Source organism: Polyodon spathula, chromosome 13 (genome assembly GCF_017654505.1).
Source record: "Polyodon spathula isolate WHYD16114869_AA chromosome 13, ASM1765450v1, whole genome shotgun sequence".
NCBI classification, from domain to species: Eukaryota; Metazoa; Chordata; class Actinopteri; order Acipenseriformes; family Polyodontidae; genus Polyodon; species Polyodon spathula.
Window position 1 is genome coordinate 8138062 of NC_054546.1, and position 16604 is coordinate 8154665.

Genomic DNA, 16604 nt, shown 5'->3' on the forward strand with positions numbered 1-16604 from the left:
CACACAGAGACGCACAGTAACCAGAGACTCAAACATACCAGAAGATAAGAACCTAGCATATTAGTGCCCTTCAGTGGAATTGAAGAATAGAGCAGGTTGTGAAATCTTACCTGTTCCTGGACCTGTTTGTGCAGTAGATCACCGATCACAGATTCCAATCTGACTGCTACGGGCTGGCTGTCAAACTCCCAGACTAATCCACTCTCACAGTGAAAGAGCAAAGATCTCTCCCCTTCTCTTTCCCTCTCACTCTCCCTCTCTGTCTCCCCCACTCTCTCTCTCTCTCCCCCTCTCTTTCTCTTCTTCCTCTCCCCCTCAGCCTCTGCTCAGAAGGTCTATGAAGTAGACCCTGGTATTTGTGACTGCAGGCTGGCTGGTCTCTCAGGCAGGCAGGCTGGCTCCCGCTGCTTGGCGGCGCTGGTGTCTGTGGTGTGTTCGGGACTCAAAGTGCAGCGAGTCCCAAGTGTTGCTCTTGTGCAGGTGATGCCGGCAGCAGGGCAGGTTGCAGAGACACACCTGCATGTGCAAACCTGCTGCTTACAGTCTCTTAAAGGAGCCGTGTCCCTGGAGAGGGCACTTGCCAAGGCTAGAAACCACAGTCTCTACGCTAAGGAAAAAACAACCACAGCTTGCTATATGCCACAGCTAAGCATTGTAAAGCCCAGAGAAGTTAAAAAATAGACTTACAATGGGAAAAGCATGGGGGAAAAAAGAAAAAATTGCTGAGGTGAACTTTTATAAGGGAAGCCTTAGCTAGTTTCCCTCTCTTGGACACAATATTAAGGCACGGACCCCGTCAAGAGAGACTATAAGACCCACAGTTTCTAAAAGAGACCCCTCCCTCTTTCCCCCTCTCCCTCCTCCTCCTCTCTCTGCAGTGTCGGCGGGCGCAGTGGTCGGCGGTGTGTTGGGGGGCATTCTCTTCTTATTCCTGATTGGAATTGCAGCTTACTTCCTGTGGAAGAGGAAGTGCCCCTGGGGTGTGTATGAAGACCTTGATGCCCCTAGCCCCACCCCCAAACCCAGCTGCCAATCACAGCACCCTGGCCCAACTTCTTCCGCTCAGCCAAACAAACACAGGTGAGGGGAATGACATCATTGTGAGCCAGGAAGTACTGATGCCCTACTGCTCAGGGGAGTGCCCTGATTGGTTATCATCCTTTGCACATGCACAATGAGTTCCAATTATAAATTAAGAACAGAAAGTAGGAAGCACTTTTTACAGTTATAAATGAATGGGAAAACACTGGGAACATTAAAAAAAAACACAATTAGATTCTCTTATTAGCTCCCCTAGTCAGTGCAAAGAGTGTTCTATCCTTACAAACACAGGAGAGATATAACATTGTGCCTTTCGATTTCCACAAACAATACCTCACTCAAATAATCCCCCCCCCCCCCTCCAGTGAGATCCCATTTGTGGTGCCGGCCCGGTTTTCATTCAGCCCACCACCTGGTTTGGACAGCGGGATTCTGATCCACGGGAAGAGTGAGCCAGGCTTGCTGAGGGACCAGGGAGCATCCTTCAGGAGCATGGGTGAGTAGAGAAGGGGAGTGAGGGCAAGGTTGGGACTGGGAGGGGGGAGGTTAAGATAATCGTGCCTCTAGTGGGTGACAGGCAGATGGCTTTATCTCTCTAGATAGGGAAAGAGTGAAACTGCTGTTAGTAAGCACCTGTAAACAGTTACTGTTGTTATTATTAGTATTAATGGTAGTATTAATGGTAATATTAATATTATTTTTTGTAGCATCTGCCTTCCCACTTGGTGCTCTAGACCTGGATCTCTACTGCCCCCCACTGGAGGAGTGTGAGCAGGACAAGGATTTTCCAGCGGGGAATGTGGGAAGGCTGTGGTTTGCTCTGGAGTACCGACGTTCCTTGGAGCAGCTGCAGGTGTCCCTGCTGAGAGCCGCAAACCTGCCCCCTCCGTGCGAGAGCAGCCCTGCCCTCGTTAAACTGCACCTGCTCCCAGACGAGAGGCGCCACCTGCAGGCCAGGGCAAAGCGCAAGGGCTGCAGCCCCCATTTCAACCACAGCTTCTTCTTCCAGGTAGCGGGGCTCGACCCAGCTGAACCACAGAGCCCAGAAGCCGGGCTGAGTGCAGAGCAACAGACCTCGTCTCACCAACAGGGGGCAGTATCTGAAAACATCAGTGCAGCACAGACACAGCTCGGCTCTGCAAGCCAGGCTGATACCTCTTCATTGCGCTTGGAGACACTTCTGACTACAAACTCAGCAAAACAGACAAACAAACAGACAGGCAAACAAAGAACACAAACAAATAGACAAATAACAAAAACAACACAAACTACCTTCATAAAAGCACAGTGAAGTGCAATAAAGCATAGTGAAAGCATGGTAAAGCATAGGTAACGTTGCAGGGGCTGTATGTTGGAATATCACTGGAATCATTATATGATCTGTTTCCTCGACTGTACTCTGGCACTAATGGGTCGCCATCTAAAGGCCCTACTGATGAACTGCACTGTACTGTGTCCTCTAGATCAGACAGGGAATTTGCATTCTTAATTTGTTCTTTTTGGATTGCAGGTGAAAGGCAGTGTATGAGCGAGAGGTTGACTTTGTCCTCTCTCTGTGTGTCCAGATGTCTAGTTAAACCCTGTCCCCTCTGTCTCTCTCCCTCTTGTCCAGGTGTCCAGCAGGACTCTGTCCCAGCGCGTGCTGCGGTTCTCTGTCTTCAGTGTGGACAGACACAAGAAGCACCAGCTGGTTGGTCAGGTGACCGTCTCGCTGAGTGAGCCGGCTCTGAGGGAGTGTGGGGGCAGGGTGCTGCTGTGGAGAGACCTGGAGGGAGCAGCCACTCAGGTACAGCAGGGCTTAATAAAACCAACGTCTTGTCTTTGCAAATGACTTCAAGAACCTTAATAAATTCAGTGACAAACGTTTTGACTGGTAGTCTGTCTCATTTGTCATTGCTTGTCATTGAATTCATTCCATTTAGTTTTGTATTTCTAAATGTATTGAATAGTTATGGATGTAATATTTTCATTACAAAAATTAGGAGAAAAAGCTTTGAAACTATTCAATGTTTTACAGTTTAAACTTCTACATTAAAGGGTTAATGACTTTATATCATCATCATTTTCCAATAATGTTATCCCCTTCCCTTTAAATATCCTATGTGTTCTTTACAATTCTCCATTGATGTTTCTGCTCAGATCATTGTGTGCCGCACTAGCTAACTATTCCAACTCACAGTAACCCCCCTCCCCCCCAGACCCCTTCGGTGCTGGGAGACCTCCAAGTGTCTCTGAACTACAACCTGCCTCTACAGCGCCTCACGGTGGTGGTGCTGAGAGCGAGAGGACTGCAGGCAACAGGTGAGAGACTAGGAGATTTCTTGTGACCAATCACAAGCCAGAAAAATCATGAAGAAATATTCTGCAGTTTCTCTCTCTCTCTGTCTATCTCCATACCACTCTTCCCTCTCCCTTTCCCCTTGTATCCCTCCCTCTCTTCCTCCTTCTCCTTCTGCTGTAGTCCTGAGTTTAATCTCCTTGTTAATTCAGTGTCAGCCTCGCTAGTCAGGGGTCTGTACTCTCGCTCTGGCATCTCTGTTAGCTCACAGTTTAATCTTGTGTTGATTGGTGCAGTGTCTCCACTGTAGCTCTAGCTCAGAATATGATCCTGTGTGTCTGGTGCAGGGTCTCTCTAGCTCAGTCTGATCCTGTGTGTCTGGTGCAGGGTCTCTCTAGCTCAGTCTGATCCTGTGTGTCTGGTGCAGGGTCTCTCTAGCTTAGTCTGATCCTGTGTGTCTGGTGCAGGGTATCTCTAGCTTAGTCTGATCCTGTGTGTCTGGTGCAGGGTATCTCTAGCTTAGTCTGATCCTGTGTGTCTGGTGCAGGGTATCTCTAGCTCAGTCTAATGCTGTGTGTCTGGTAGAGGGTCTCTCAAGCTCCGTCTAATCCTGTGTGTCTGGGAGCAGGCTGTCTGGTGCAGGTGTCCCTGCAGAATCACACCCAGCTGGTGAAGAGCAAGCGGACAGGGGTGACGAGGGGGGAGCCTGACCCCATCTTCAACGAGACCTTCAGCTTCAAACTGCCGGCCACAGAGCTGGACAGTGCCAGCATCACACTGGAGCTGCAGCCCACTGGAGATCAATCACGTGAGTGCCACCCTCTATACCCCCACCCCCAACTACACCCCAAACTACAGCTCCTGCCAACTTACCTCTCATTCCTCCTTTTTCTCCCCCCCCTTCCCTGTGTTCGTGTCTCAGGGACCCTGGGCAGTGTGGTGCTCGGCCCCTACATGTTTGCGCGAGGGAAGGCGCTTGACCACTGGAATGAGATGGTCAGCAAGCCCAAGGAGATGGTCAAGCAGTGGCATGCCCTGACCAACCCTACAGAGGTACAGCGCTCCTGTAGCCCTACAGAACCTGGGACCACAGAGCTCTCAATAACACTGCAGAGGGGCCACAGAGACTGAGATTACTATGCCACTGATGAACTATAGCTATGGGACTCCCTCAGTAACACTGCAGAGGTGCCACAAGACTTTGACTATGAGGCAATCACTTTCTGTAGGCTCCAGATCCACTACAGCGCCCACTACTGAAGCTCCTGGTGGTGCAGGTCCCAGAATCTCGTTGCCCACTGGCTGGTGCTCTGCCTGCCAGGCAAGGAAGAGACTGCTTGGAAACTATGCCTGGATTCCCCCCTAGCCCTAGAGGAGCACAGAGACCAAGGCAGACCCTCACTGAAGGTCCTTAGCAAAAATCGACAACTCTGCACCAGCAGGATTCGAACCCTGCTCACCAGACTCTCCCTGCACTCTACCTGGGGGGCACTGGGGTCCCCAAGCTAATGAATTAAGCTAGGGACACTTCCACTGAGTAATTGCTCCTCTGTACACACAGACGTGTTTCATTCAAAGGAGCGACAACCCTCTGATGAAAGCTCCTGTTTGCACACCTCTCCAGTTGTTCTGTGTGAAATGCAATTAGCAACTCTGATGGTTTCCTGAGGGCTGCAGCAGTGCACAGCACCACACACACACACTACTCTGCATTAAAGAGCTCTTCTCACTGACACACTGCATGTTGTTCAAATTAAAGACCTCTGATCAATGAAATGAAGTCCTTTGCGTGTGTGTGTGTGTGTGTGCGTGTGGTCTAATTTCATTTCAAGTAAATGTGACTTAAACTGTGTGCTTACGGTCTCCTCCCACACTCACGTGCTCACAGGTGAAGTCTCTCCACCCAGGCTCTGTTCAGACAATCACAATGAAACTTGTCTCCAGGCACTATAGTGCTGCAATGTCACATGAAACTATGAAAACCAGACTAACAGCTGTAGCAATTAAGTGGTCACTCTCTCCCTCCTTCTCTCTCTTTCCTGCATCTATATCTCCTTCTCCTATCCCTGACCTCTTTCTCTCTCTCAATCCTCCTCCCTCTCCATCTCTTTCCCCCAGAGTAGAGTGAGAAAGAGTGTTGTTCTGCTGATGAGAGGTTTTTGGAAATGGAGGAGAGCAGAGGGGGAAGGAAAGAGTAGACGGGAACTGAAAAAAGAGAAGAGAGGGAAAGGGGAGAGGCAAAGGGGAGTGGTGGAGGCTGAAAGAGAGGGGAAATGATTGAAGAGGGGAAGAGGGAGGGAGAGGAGGGTATGAGAGAGAGAGGGGGGTATCATGTGACAGTAGGTGTATTGAATCTTGAAAATAGATCTCACAGTCTACGCCTTTCCAGCATCAACATAAGAGTGATCGACAGAGAAAGAGAGAGAGAGAGAGAGAGAGAGAGAGAGAGAGACTGCAGTGAGGCTGTCTTGACGGCTTGTGCGTCGCGTGGTGATGTTGTCCATTTCTGTTGTATAATGAGACAGACAGACCGTAGTGTTGGACTGTTGTGTTGGAGAGAGTGCTTGAGTGTGTTTCTGTAGGTGTAAGTGTGTTGCTGATAGTGAGAGTGTGTGAGTGCGCTCCTGAGTGTGAGTGGATGTGAAGGTGCGTCTCTGAGTGTGTTCCAGATTGTCTCTGAGTGTGCGAGCGTGAGTGTGTCTCTGTGTGTGTGAGTGTCAGTGTGTCTCTGAGTGCCCCACCCTGCCATCAGGATGATGCAGCAGATCCTCAGAGATCTGTACATCGACCCCGAGCTGCTGACGGAGCTCAACGATGAGCAGAAACAGATCCTGTTCTACAAGATGAGAGAGGAGCAGCTCCGGCGCTGGAGAGAGAGGGAGAGGGAGGAGAGTGGCACGGAGAGGGTGAGGAGGGGTGAGTACCTTGGTAACTGAGTGTGTGACTGGAGGGAGAGAGGGAGAAGAGGGGTGACCGTGACCTGCCTCTCTGTTAATTGCCCTATGTGTGTCTTTTAATTGCCCCAGGGGGCAGTGGGAAGGCAGTGCGTTGGCTGCAGGGACATGACGGAGAGGTGTGGGTCTGGGTGATGGGCAACGCCCCTGGAGACAGACCCTATGAACAGATTGCAGAGGAACTGATGGCAGAGCGAGCGAGGAGGCAGGCACAACTAGAGGCACAGGAACTGTGGTGAGAGAGCGAGCAGAAGAGTGAGAAGAGGGCGTGGTGTGAAGACGGGGATGGGAGGTTAGGAGTATTAGAGAAGGGGAGGGCAGAAGGAAGGAGAGGGTCAGAGAGAGAGGGGGGAGGGAGAGACTACAGAGTACCAGGTTCTGAAGCTAGAGGAGTTGATGGTGCTGTCTCTTTTCTCTCATCCTTCTCCTCTCTCCCTCTCTCTCCCTCACTCTTTGCAGGCGTGAGAAGGAGGCCGAGATCGAGCAGAAGTTCCGTGCCGCGATGGCGAAGGAGAAAGCACGCTGTGTGGCAGAGAGGTGGAGAGAGGAGACCAAGATACAAGAGGATCTGCGGGTGAGAAAAAGAGAGAGAGAGAGAGAGAGAGGAGAGAGAGAGAGAGAGAGAGAGAGAGAGAGAGAGGGTGAGAGAGGAGAGTCTGGGAGCCTGTGTGAGTCTATTAACACATGACAAAACTCTGGTGACCAGTCACTCGTGGATCACCAGTCTTACGACTAGAGAGACCAGAAGCCGTCCTCAGGAACAAAGTGTGCTGGTGAGTGTGGGAGTGAAGGGGTGAGCAGTGATTTAATTTGTCTTAAATCAGTTGTTCTGTATGATTTAGGACTCCTTAATTAATGAGATCTTTCTAAAAAAAACTTTTTTTAAAATATTAAACAGCCCAGCATCCTTTAGGAAATGCAGAGCCATTAAATCCTGCAAATGATTTAACGATTCTGTTAAACACCGGAGCCAGTTCATTTCCCTATTTTTCAGCGGCGCGAAGAGCAGGAGAGGAAGCGAGGAGAGGAAGAGATCCGGAGAGCAGAGGAGAGGAGAGCAAGAGAGCTGTACATCTCTTTGACCCAGGATAGACAAGAGAGCGAGAGAGAAGAGGGAGAGGACAAGGAATGGCAGGAGCAGTGTAAGTGTGATCATCCCTCTCTCCCTCTCTCCCTCCTCATCACTCCCCTTCACTATCCCAACACCCTCACCCTCTCTGTTAGTGCTTAGGTCCAAAGCTGCTGATGAGGATATGAAGCACAAGGCCCGTCTCGCCCGAGCCGAGTACCAGCGCCAGTCACTGCGAGCGATCGAGCGGGGCCGGGTCGCTGGGCTCAGCGGACTCTTCCAGCAGACCCAGCTGAATGGAACGGGTCAGAACCGGCGCCACAGCACTTGCCCTGTGACCAGGGACCCGTCAACGCACACAGTCTCCACACCCCTGCCATTGGCAGACATCCAGGGGCCTGGCCCCGGCAGAGCCACTCCGAACCGCAGACACAGCACTAGCGCCGGGCTCCCCGCTGCAGACAGGTACACACCTGCCAATGTACACTTGTCAATGCACACCTGATAATGCATGCCTGTCAATGCACACCTGATAATGCATGCCTGTCAATGCACACTTGTCAATGCACACCTGATAATGCATGCCTGTCAATGCATACTTGTCAATGCACTCCTGATAATGCATGCCTGTCAATGCACACTTGCAGCCGTCTCACAGTCTCCTCCCCAGTCTCCCTGCTCCATGTGTTATTGCCTCAGTCTCACTGCCTCGCCCTCTCCCCAGCCCCACCTGGTCTCGCCCCCCCCGGCCTGCCTCTCGCCTGTCGGTGCTTCGCTGGTTCAGAGAGGAGCAGCTGCCCAAGAGAGCCGGCTTCGAGAGGAACAGCGACCAGATAGCACCCTGGTTCCATGGTAAGAGTGTGACTGTGTGCGAGTTCCTGTGTAACTGTGAGAGTTTGTGTGCTTGTCTATCTACATGTCTGTGTGTGTGTATGTGATTGAGTGAGTGTTCATGTTGTGTGTGTGTGTGTGTGTGTGTGAGTCGGTCTACATGTCTGTGTGTGTAGGAATGGGTGAGTTTAGTCTGTCTGTCTGTCTGTCTGGAATAAATCTTGAGCTGGTTGTTTAAATGGAGAGCAGTGAAAACATCAGTGTGTCTGAAACACGGGACATTAATCAAGACTGAAACAGCGGCAAAGTGACGCTGAGACTCTGCATGAAATCAATCACAAGGGCTCTTAAAATATTACAAAAATTAAAACAAAGGAAAAGAAGGAAAGAGAATGCTGTCAAAGTTGTGTTTGAGCCCTTCCCCGGTCAAGGTGCTGGAAAACAAGGGTACCCTCACCGCCCCATAGGAGTGTGGAATATCACAGAAACCAGAGAGGCTTGGCAGCGAGGCATGGAATAAAAGAGAAAACGAGAAGAGGGAGGAGAGAGGACAAGGGAGTAGGTGAAGAGAGTGGAGATGAAGAGAGAGAGGCAGGTCGAGTGAGGGAGGGAGTGATGTGTTCAATAATTTAGAAGCTCCCTGGCTAATTACCTCTAAAAGCCGCTGCCTTTGTTACGGTACAGTGGGTCACACAGCTTGGCTGTGGAGCAAGCGACAGCAGCTCAGGTGAATGATAGATACTTAAGGGAGGGTTATACATCGTTATTATGTCACTAATATTAAGTCAAATTAAGAAACAATTACTTTAAATAATTTGTAAATTGCTGAATTCTCCTGAAAATGTAAAAATGACTACATTCAAATAATTGTATTACATTAAATTATTATTATTATATTATTATATTATAACTACACGCACACACACACAGTTACACATACACTCAAACAGTCACTCTCCCTCACGCACACACAGGCACTTTCTGCTTTCTCAGGGCACGGTGTAGAGTGAGTGAGTGAGAGGTTTAACTGGATTACAGCTGGGTACACAGAGAGGCTGGTCTCTACAGAGAGGGGTTCCCACCACTCTCTCCCTCTCCCCCCCCCTCTAACCCACTCTCTCCCTCTCCCTCCCTCTCTAACCCACTCTCTCCCTCTCCCCCCCCTCAAAGGTATAATCTCTCGGCAGGAGTCTGAGTCTCTCCTGATGAATTCCCTCGAGGGTTCCTTCCTAGTGCGTGTGAGCGAGCGGATCTGGGGGTACACGCTCTCGTACCGGCAGCAGAGTGGCTTCAAGCACTTCCTGATCGACGCCTCAGGGGATTACTACAGCTTCCTGGGCGTCGACCAGAATCGCCATGCCACACTGGCTGACCTCATCGACTTCCACAAGGTGCAGATATAACACATGGGCAGCATTATCACAATAAGCGTTATCACATGGGCAGGGTTATCACAATAAGAGTTATCACATGGGCAGGGTTATCACAATAAGAGTTATCACATGGGCAGCAGCTTTATCACAGGGCTGATGTTGTGAGGGCAGTCGTTTGTGAGGTACAGCTGTATTAATGCTTTTCGCTGCCAGCATTTCATTTTCCCGATTTTGCTTTTACTGATTTGTTTTTTCCACCTCCCTCTCTCCCTGCCCCCCCCCCCCCCCCCCAGGAGGAGGTGATCACCTTGTCAGGTGGAGAGCGGCTGCAGGAGGCGTGTGGACAGAGAAAGGGCTGCAATGACTATGGGGGGCTCTTCCAATAATGAAGGGACCCCAAAGATATACACCCCCCCCCCCCACTACACCCCACAAACAAAAGGAACACAGCAACTAAGACTCTCTCAATAACCGGGACACCCCAAGATACACTCCCCTACACCCCAGAAACAGAAGGAGCACAGTGAGTATGAGACTCTCTCAATAACCGAGAGACCCCAAGATACACTCCCCTACACCCCAGAAACAGAAGGAACACAGCGACTATGAGACTCTCTCAATAACCGGGAGACCCCAAGATACACCCCCGCCACACCCCAGAAACAGAAGGAACACAACGACTATGAGACTCTCTCACTAACCGGGAGACCTCAAGATACACCCCCCCCTACACCCCAGAAACAGAAGCAACACAGCGACCATGAGACTCTCTCAATAACCGGGAGACCCCAAGATACACCCCCCCTACACCCCAGAAACAGAAGCAACACAGCGACCATGAGACTCTCTCAATAACCGGGAGACCCCAAGATACACCCCCCCTACACCCCAGAAACAGAAGCAACACAGCGACCATGAGACTCTCTCAATAACCGGGAGACCCCAAGATACACCCCCCCTACACCCCAGAAACAGAAGCAACACAGCGACCATGAGACTCTCTCAATAACCGGGAGACCCCAAGATACACCCCCCCTACACCCCAGAAACAGAAGCAACACAGCGACCATGAGACTCTCTCAATAACAGGGAGACCCCAAGATACACCCCTCCTACACCCCAGAAACAGAAGGAACACAGCGACGATGAGGCACTACTGTCAGTATTTCTACATATCTCGAGTTGCTCAGTTTAATATTCTTATTATTATTGTATTGATGTTTGAGTTTGTTTGACAGTGGGGTGCAGGCAAGCGTCAAGAATTTCTGAGTGAAATGATGGAAAGCGATCCGACAGACTTGGCCTCTTCCTGTAATCCCAGCTCTCTCCACACACCCTTCCTAACTCCCAGCCTACACAAGGGGACAGCAGGGGAAACAAAACTCTTTTGTGCTTTTGTTAGTTTCTTACTCAAAGCAGATCTTTTTTTGAATAGGAAATAGCAGTGAGGATCTTCATGCACTCATGTCAGGGGTTTGACTTGAACGTTTCCTGTGGAATGTCTCTCAGTGTCTCCAGTGTGTTTGTTGTCCTCCAGTAGTGATACAATATAAAATAAAATAGTTTCCCACTCAAAGCTTAAAGTCTGTATCTGCTTGCAAGACTCCTTTCTGTATGATGGATTACATGGGTGGCTACCAGACAGCCATTCACTGTGATCTTGAATCTCTTCCAAATAATGTGAATGTGTGTCAGTGTCTGTTGGTGTACAGTTTATGAGTGTAGGCACAGTGTGTGTGTCAGTGTAAGTAGCAATCAATCAATCAATACTTTATATAACCAAGGAGAAACCAATGGAGAACATGTAGGCCGAGAAGGCTCAGACTGCAGCAAAGACAACATTTAATTTGCATCCATCATAAAAAATAACAATAAAAAATACCGATGTAACACCTTAGCAGTATACAGTGTTTGTCAGTGTGTGCATGTCTGTATGTCTGTGTGTGTGTGTGTGTGTGTGTGTGTGTGTGCGCGCAGTGTCAGTATGCAGTGTGTGTGTGTGTGTGTGTTTGTATGTGTAAGTGTGTGTGTGTGAGTGTGTGCGCAGTGTCAGTATCCAGTGTGTGTGTGTGTCTATATGTGTGTGTGTGCGCCTGTGTGTGTGTGTGTTTGTGTGTGTTTATCTGTGTGTTCAGTACACTCAGTTAAAGATCTGCAGCCTCCACTCAGCAGTGATGAATCTGTAATGAGGTGTCAGGTATCAGTTCAGTGGGACGCTATCCAGGTCAAGGTGTGTGGAGTTCAGTTACAGCAGAGTGTGAGTGAGTCACTGTGCAGCATTGGGTCTATATTACTGTGTGTGTGTGTGTGTGTGTGTGTGTGGGTGTGTGGTTGACTGTGACTGCCTGTGTATGTGTGTGTGTGGGTATGTGTGTGCGTGTGCGTATGTGTGTGTGTGTGTGTGTGTGGTTGACTGTGACTGCCTGTGTATATGTGTGTGTTGGGTTTTCAGATGCAGGGCTGGAGTGTGATGGGAATGATGTTATTAATCCACAGTATTTAATGACTGAATGCCTGCCTGCTGCTGTGGTGATGGCTGTACATGATAAACACTGTAACACTTCAGCACAGTCACTGGAGTCTCTTAGCGCTGAGCAGAGTTAGTCTAGGCATTCCCACGCTGGAAAGAGAGACACACAGACTCCATGGTACCACCCAGGCTAGCTCTACACAGCACTCTCCTTCAAATACAGCAATCCCCAAATGCGTCACCATAACAACCAGGACTGGAACAGCAATCATACCTCTGCTAAACCTGACACAGGTAGATCGGAGCTCCATCACTATTGCCTGTTACAATATTTCTCCTTACTGACAACCTGCAGTTTCAATGAGGGGTAATATATTCAAGTACTTGGTTTCCATTCACTTCCTTCCTCCTCCCTTCCCCCTCCTGCTTCTGGCAACAGTCCATGTCCTGCCTGTCTGCACTGTGCTGATTCTGCCACCATGGGTCAGTGTTGCTTAAAACAGCCAGTTTGAAAGCTGCTCTCTCAGACTGACTCCGATATTGAACCATAGAGCCTGCCAGAGAGTCAGCACGAGTAAGTAAAGATGAGCAAAACCATGTGAAAATTCCTTCAGAAATCTACAGATATTCTTAGAAAATGAAAGGAATGTATTTCTAGTTCTAAAGATCCGTCCAACATTGCATACATCTACAAGTATCTATAGAAACAGATGTGTCTACAAGAAAATGGCAACAATCCAAGAGTTTTTCTATTGTAAACTATAGTTTTTATTTCTGTACTTTTGGAGTGAAGCACTTGATAAATATCACCCAATGTACAGATCTCAGGTCAACAGGTCTGTCCTGTACAGCCATCTCTCTCTCACACACACACAGTGACAATCGTATGCATTGAATCACACACTGAGAGAGGGAAACCTAGCAGAGCATAGCATGACCAGCAATGGATTGGGTGCAAATATTGCATTGCCATTGCAGTGTTACTGCCTGTCTGTCTGCATTGCCATTGCAGTGTGACTGCCTGTCTGTCTGCATTGCCATTGCAGTGTGACTGCCTGTCTGTCTGCATTGCCATTGCAGTGTGACTGCCTGCCTGTCTGCATTGCCATTGCAGTGTGACTGCCTGCCTGTCTGCATTCATTGCAGTGTGACTGCCTGTCTGTCTGCATTGCCATGCCATTGCATTGCCAATTCAGTGTGACTGCCTGCCTGTCTGCATTGCCATTGCAGTGTGACTGCCTGCCTGTCTGCATTGCCATTGCACTGCCTGCCTGCCTGCATTGCCGCAGTGTGACTGCCTGCCCTGTCTGCAGCCTCACACTGACGACGTCGACCTAGAAATGTAACGGAGCTGTGTCAACAACGGACAGACATGTGACAGACGGAATCCGGGGTATCGGTGCACACTACGGAACTTACGCCCTGACGGTAGCGTCACAAGGTCAGACACTACGACTAACGGTAACGTCAGAGCGGACGGACAGCGCGTACGTCGTCACAACTCTGCCTGCCATTGCAGTGTGACTGCCTGCCTGTCTGCATTGCCATTGCAGTGTGACTGCCTGCCTGTCTGCATTGCCATTGCAGTGTGACTGCCTGCCTGTCTGCATTGCCATCGCAGTGCACTGCCTGCCTGTCTGCATTGCCATTGCAGTGTGACTGCCTCTGTCTGCATTGCCATTGCAGTGTGACTGCCTGCCTGTCTGCATTGCCATTGCAGTGTGACTGCCTGTCTGTCTGCATTGCCATCGCAGTGTGACTGCCTGCCTGTCTGCATTGCCATTGCAGTGTGACTGCCTGCCTGTCTGCATTGCCATCGCAGTGTGACTGCCTGCCTGTCTGCATTGCCATCGCAGTGTGACTGCCTGCCTGTCTGCATTGCCATTGCAGTGTGACTGCCTGCCTGTCTGCATTGCCATTGCAGTGTGACTGCCTGCCTGTCTGCATTGCCATTGCAGTGTGACTGCCTGCCTGTCTGCATTGCCATTGCAGTGTGACTGCCTGCCTGTCTGCATTGCCATTGCAGTGTGACTGCCTGCCTGCCTGCATTGCCATGCAGTGTGACTGCCTGCCTGTCTGCACTGCCATTGCAGTGTGACTGCCTGCCTGTCTGCATTGCCATTGCAGTGTGACTGCCTGTCTGCATTGCCATTGCACTGCCACTGTCTGTCTGTCTGCATTGCCACCATTGTGTGTGCCACTGTCTGTCTGCATTGCCATCGCAGTGTGACTGCCCTGTCTGTCTGCATTGCCATTGCAGTGCCACTGCCTGTCTGTCTGCATTGCCATTGCAGTGTGACTGCCTGCCTGTCTGCACTGCCATTGCAGTGTGACTGCCTGCCTGTCTGCATTGCCATCGCAGTGTGACTGCCTGTCTGTCTGCATTACCATTGCAGTGTTACTGCCTCTCTGTCTGCATTGCCATTGCAGTGTGACTGCCTGCCTGTCTGCATTGCCATTGCAGTGTTACTGCCTGTCTGTCTGCAGTGTGACTGCCTGCCTGTCTGCATTGCCATCGCAGTGTGACTGCCCTGTCTGTACCATCGCAGTGTTACTGCCTGTCTGTCTGCATTACCATCGCAGTGTTACTGCCTGTCTGTCTGCATTGCCATCGCAGTGTTACTGCCTGTCTGTCTGCATTGCCTGCAGTGTTACTGCCTGTCTGTCTGCATTGCCATTGCAGTGTGACACTGTCTGTCTGCATTGCCATCGCAGTGTGACTGCCTGTCTGTCTGCATTGCCATCGCAGTGTTACTGCCTGTCTGTCTGCATTACCATCGCAGTGTTACTGCCTGTCTGTCTGCATTGCCATTGCAGTGTTACTGCCTGTCTGTCTGCATTGCCATCGCAGTGTTACTGCCTGTCTGTCTGCATTGCCATTGCAGTGTTACTGCCTGTCTGTCTGCATTGCCATTGCAGTGTGACTGCTGTCTGTCTGCATTGCCTGCATCTGTCTGCATTGCCATTGCAGTGTGACTGCCTGCCTGTCTGCATTGCCATTGCAGTGTGACTGCCTGCCTGTCTGCATTGCCATCGCAGTGTGACTGCCTGTCTGTCTGCACTGCAGTGTGACTGCCTGTCTGTCTGTCTGCATTGCCATCGCAGTGTGACTGCCTGCTGTCTGTCTGCATTGCCATTGCAGTGTGACTGCCTGCCTGTCTGCATTGCCATTGCAGTGTGCAGTGTGACTGCCTGCCTGTCTGCATTGCCATTGCAGTGTGACTGCCTGCCTGTCTGCATTGCCATGCAGTGTGACTGCCTGCCTGTCTGCATTGCCATTGCAGTGTGACTGCCTGCCTGTCTGCATTGCCATTGCAGTGTGACTGCCTGCCTGTCTGCATTGCCATTGCAGTGTGACTGCCTGCCTGTCTGCATTGCCATTGCAGTGTGACTGCCTGCCTGTCTGCATTGCCATTGCAGTGTGACTGCCTGCCTGTCTGCATTGCCATCGCAGTGTGACTGCCTGCCTGTCTGCATTGCCATTGCAGTGTGACTGCCTGCCTGTCTGCATTGCCATCGCAGTGTGACTGCCTGCCTGTCTGCACTGCCATTGCAGTGTGACTGCCTGTCTGTCTGCATTGTCATCACAGTGTGACTGCCTGCCTGTCTGCACTGCCATTGCAGTGTGACTGCCTGCCTGTCTGCATTGCCATTGCAGTGTGACTGCCTGCCTGTCTGCATTGCCATTGCAGTGTGACTGCCTGCCTGTCTGCATTGCCATTGCAGTGTGACTGCCTGCCTGTCTGCATTGCCATTGCAGTGTGACTGCCTGCCTGTCTGCATTGCCATTGCAGTGTGACTGCCTGCCTGTCTGCATTGCCATTGCTGTGACTGCCTGCCTGTCTGCACTGCCCTGCCTGTCTGCATTGCCATTGCAGTGTGACTGCCTGCCTGTCTGCATTGCCTGCAGTGTGACTGCCTGTCTGTCTGCATTGCCATTGCAGTGTGACTGCCTGCCTGTCTGCATTGCCATTGCAGTGTGACTGCCTGCCTGTCTGCATTGCCATTGCAGTGTGACTGCCTGCCTGTCTGCATTGCCATCGCAGTGTGACTGCCTGCCTGTCTGCCTGTCTGCCTGCCTCTGTCTGCTGTCTGTCTGCATTGCCATTGCAGTGTGACTGCTGTCTGTCTGCATTGCCATCGCAGTGTGACTGCCTGTCTGTCTGTCTGCATTGCCATTGCAGTGTGACTGCCTGCCTATCTGCATTGCCACTGGTGAGCCACTGTCTACCTAACTAACTATAATGAGATTTCTGTGTGGTCTTATTAATGCTATGGACCGTGGATAATAAGAAGGTCGTAAACAATAGTGTCTTTGAAAAGGATGTTATCGAACAGCAAAATCAATTTCAAACAAAATCAAACTCGCCTCTTCTCTTTAAAATGAGTGCTTACCAGTGCTTTCAAACTCAGTTCCTTATGTCTTCTGAGCTCAGTACATCAGGCGCTGCAAATGAGTCTGTTGTGCGCAGATTGTATTCTTATGTTAATTCAAGATGAACTACATCATAACAGGAAGTGATTAGGTACCCAAGAGTTACAGAAGTGTAATTAGTGTTATCATTTTCTATAAAAGTTTAAAAACAGC

The 16604-nt window shown here is 50.3% G+C and overlaps 3 protein-coding genes across 3 annotated transcripts in view; 2 read left to right on the forward strand and 1 right to left on the reverse strand.

The window, feature by feature from the left end:
• Positions 1-249, reverse strand: part of LOC121325871 — an 8442-nt gene extending 8193 nt beyond the window's left edge. The window contains exon 1 of the mRNA XM_041268956.1: positions 111-249. The gene's annotated coding sequence lies outside the window, so the exon portion shown is untranslated. The remainder of the gene's footprint in view (positions 1-110) is intronic.
• Positions 1-5516, forward strand: part of syt15 (synaptotagmin XV) — a 7921-nt gene extending 2405 nt beyond the window's left edge. The window contains exons 2-8 of the mRNA XM_041269485.1: positions 879-1080; positions 1407-1537; positions 1749-2050; positions 2654-2827; positions 3240-3342; positions 3948-4127; positions 4242-5516. Coding sequence (XP_041125419.1) covers positions 879-1080; positions 1407-1537; positions 1749-2050; positions 2654-2827; positions 3240-3342; positions 3948-4127; positions 4242-4450 — 1301 coding nt within the window. The 3' untranslated portion in view covers positions 4451-5516. The remainder of the gene's footprint in view (positions 1-878; positions 1081-1406; positions 1538-1748; positions 2051-2653; positions 2828-3239; positions 3343-3947; positions 4128-4241) is intronic.
• LOC121326254 (SH2 domain-containing protein 4B-like) lies at positions 5514-11111 on the forward strand. The gene is made up of 8 exons (XM_041269486.1): positions 5514-6235; positions 6346-6508; positions 6733-6847; positions 7268-7415; positions 7498-7807; positions 8067-8194; positions 9344-9564; positions 9840-11111. The coding sequence occupies exons 1-8, from the start codon at positions 6073-6075 to the stop codon at positions 9930-9932; spliced, it is 1341 nt and encodes a 446-aa protein (XP_041125420.1). The 5' UTR covers positions 5514-6072; the 3' UTR covers positions 9933-11111.
• Positions 11112-16604: the final 5493 nt, after the last annotated feature.